This window comes from Sinocyclocheilus grahami, unplaced genomic scaffold, assembly GCF_001515645.1.
Source record: "Sinocyclocheilus grahami isolate Dianchi unplaced genomic scaffold, SAMN03320097.WGS_v1.1 scaffold1764.1, whole genome shotgun sequence".
NCBI lineage: Eukaryota > Metazoa > Chordata > Actinopteri > Cypriniformes > Cyprinidae > Sinocyclocheilus > Sinocyclocheilus grahami.
Genome location: NW_015506943.1, coordinates 29,879 through 32,754, shown reverse-complemented (window position 1 = coordinate 32,754; position 2,876 = coordinate 29,879). Strand labels below are relative to the sequence as shown.

At 36.8% G+C, this 2,876-nt stretch overlaps 1 protein-coding gene across 1 annotated transcript in view; it reads right to left on the bottom strand.

The window, feature by feature from the left end:
- LOC107572501 (solute carrier family 12 member 5-like) overlaps window positions 1–1,260 on the bottom strand; it is a 55,381-nt gene extending 54,121 nt beyond the window's left edge. Inside the window, exon 1 of the mRNA XM_016258924.1 lies at window positions 837–1,260. Coding sequence (XP_016114410.1) covers window positions 837–942 — 106 coding nt within the window. The 5' untranslated portion in view covers window positions 943–1,260. The remainder of the gene's footprint in view (window positions 1–836) is intronic.
- Between the last annotated feature and the right edge of the window lie 1,616 nt (window positions 1,261–2,876).

Genomic DNA, 2,876 nt, shown 5'->3' with positions numbered 1-2,876 from the left:
GGACTATTATTCTGCTGCAGAAGAACTGATGACGGCACAGTTTGATCTTCGGCTGACCAATCAGCAGAAAGGGGCGTTTAATTCCCGCCCACGTGTAGAAATCAAATATTCAAGCTGTTTATTAATTTTTCCACCCATGAACGAAAAACAAAAATTTAACCTGAAGTCTCGTTTTTTTGGGAAAAAAAACAAAAACGAAAAAGGAGCCGTTTTCTCATTTTTCTACTTTGAAATTTAAATCAAAAAACGAATGATCGAATGATACACGGATTAATCACTTCAATCCGATCGGCCCTCAAAAGACAAATATCACAAAATTAGTCTAATTATAAAATCTTTTAGAAAATTTAAAAAGTGCATTAAAATATTGCAGCATTCATTTTGCCAGCAAAACTCACAGTGAATTTTTCATGCATATTCAAAATATCAACCTGCTTTAGTTAGCACAAGAAAGATGCTGTTGAACTGTGCCAATGAGTGTAGAAATAAGAGCTACTGTGTTTACTGCCATCATTTATGCAACAAATGCATAAATACTGACACTGCACTTCCAGTGATGGCGTGCACTTGCATTAAATGACCAACATAAGGCTAATGAAACGACAAAAGACACATTCTGGGACAACATCACACGAGCTTGTCTTCAGCACATGCTTCTCTCACCCATGTGAAAAGAGGAAAAGAGAAGGCATGTTCGTTCAGCGCAGAGAGGAAGAAAGACAAACAAACAAACTCCGGACAGTGACCTGCTCACTTAACCTGAAGCAGCACGTTACACTAAATCCAGCCGAGCTGTTTAGATTCAGTCTAGAAACTCCCCTGAGGGAACCTCTCACCTACGGTTTCTTCATCCTCCTCTTTCAGGGCGTTGTTGTCATCCGAGTCTTCCTGAGAGGACTTTCTGCCATCATCCACGGGGACCACGGTGAAGTTGGTGGGCATTTTCTCACCATGCGAGATGTCTGTCTGTCTCCTTATCTGTCTGTCTCACCCTCTGCCTCTCCTCCTCTGCGCTGGCTTGTTCGAGTTGCGGTTCGAAGTTCTCAGTTCTGCTCCTATCTCTTTGACACCGGCTCGACCATGTGACCAGCCTGCCTCCATATAAGGAAGCAGGGAAGCTCCGCCCCGTGGGCCGTCCTTAACACACACACACAGGAGCTGCGTCTCCTTTCTCGCCTGCGGCAGAGTGAACCTCCACAGACACAACAACACACCAGATAAAGGAAGCTATTGATTACGAACCTCTTCCAGAAACTTCCTCCCGGGTCAAGAGGGTCATTATCGTTAAAAAGAAAAAAAAAACTAAAACTAAAACCATAGAAATCATTTTTTTTGGTCAAGTAAAATTGAAGTCAAATAAACATTAACTAAAATAAAATATAAAAAAATCTTAAACTGATTTTATTTCAGGTAATTGCCCTGGCAACATTTCTCATTTTCATTTAGTTTAACTTGAAGTACTAAAATAACAAAAACTGAAATGAAAATAAATAAATAGACACTTTTAAAATCTAACAAAAATGGCAAAACACCACAGATTTTCTAAACTTTTAACTAAATTTAAAATTAAATTTAATATTTAAAAATTTAAAAACTTTGTATGTTTTAGTTCTCTGATGTTGGTTAATGGCCATATTTTAGCTTTTTTAGTAAGTCTTTTATTTAGATTTTGTAAAATATTTATCTTAATTTTACATTTTTTCATCAACTCACAAACTCGTCTTCCCAAACAAACCCGAGTTTGGAAAGGAATTTAAGGAAATATTGATATATATATATATATACCATGGGACCAATGGAAGTCCTGCTACTATTGCTGAAAATCTTTTTGATATAATTTTTTTTAAATGTTTTTGAAAAAGGTCTCTTCTGTTCACCAAGGCTGCATTTGATGTGCATGTGATTAAAAATACAGTAAAAACAGTAATATTCTGAAATATTATTTCAATTTAAAATAACTGTTTTCTCAGATGCCTGCTTCTCCTTCAGCTGTACATCATACACCACAGGATCAGGTGACGGCTTTTTTTTGCTCTTCTGCAGCAGAAGACAAATATCTAAAGCATTATCCAAGAGTGTCGTTTGATCCTGGTGTCCGTGAGATGGTCCTGAAATGGGAGCTTGGGCCGAACGCAAGGCCAACAAAAACCCCATGGTGCCAGCAGAACAATTTATCTAAATGATTGTGAGGTTTATCACCTTCCACTTTATAAGACTGACATGACAGCGACCACCAGACGTGACTCACAATCTGTTCCTAACGGAGTCCGATGTCCCATACAGAGCTGAACTAGAGAAAAGGGCACATTTAAAGGAAATCCTAAAATAAAAGTCATGACATTTCGACCTCCTATGTTTTAATTTCCTTCTCTAGAACACTAAAGGAGTTTTGCGAAATGTTCCCACTGCATTTTTCTATTTAATTATGGACACCATCAAGCTACTAAATTCCCGGCTAACAAAAATGTGTTCTAAAAAGGCGTTCAAATTTGGTTATTAAAATGTTATTTCAAAATGTTCTCTGAACATTCAAAACATCCAGTTTTTAAAAGTTTCTTCGTTATGAGAATGTTACAGAAAACATTAGGGAACATTCCATTTTAGAATTTTGCAAACATTACTTGAATGTTCTCTGAAACAAGTAGTTAGTAATATTTAAAAAACATTTCAGAAAAAAAGTTCCAGGAACGATGTATAAATAATGTTTTTGTGTTAATGTCAACACAATAAGACCAGATAACTTTGAATGCATATTCTGTTGATGTTACTGGAGGAACGTTTGTTCGTAGTTTCGACAGAACCTTGCTAGAATGTTAGCCAAAGTTCTTTGAACGTTCTATGTCGAAGTTGGTTCTGCGAACGTTACAGGAAAACAT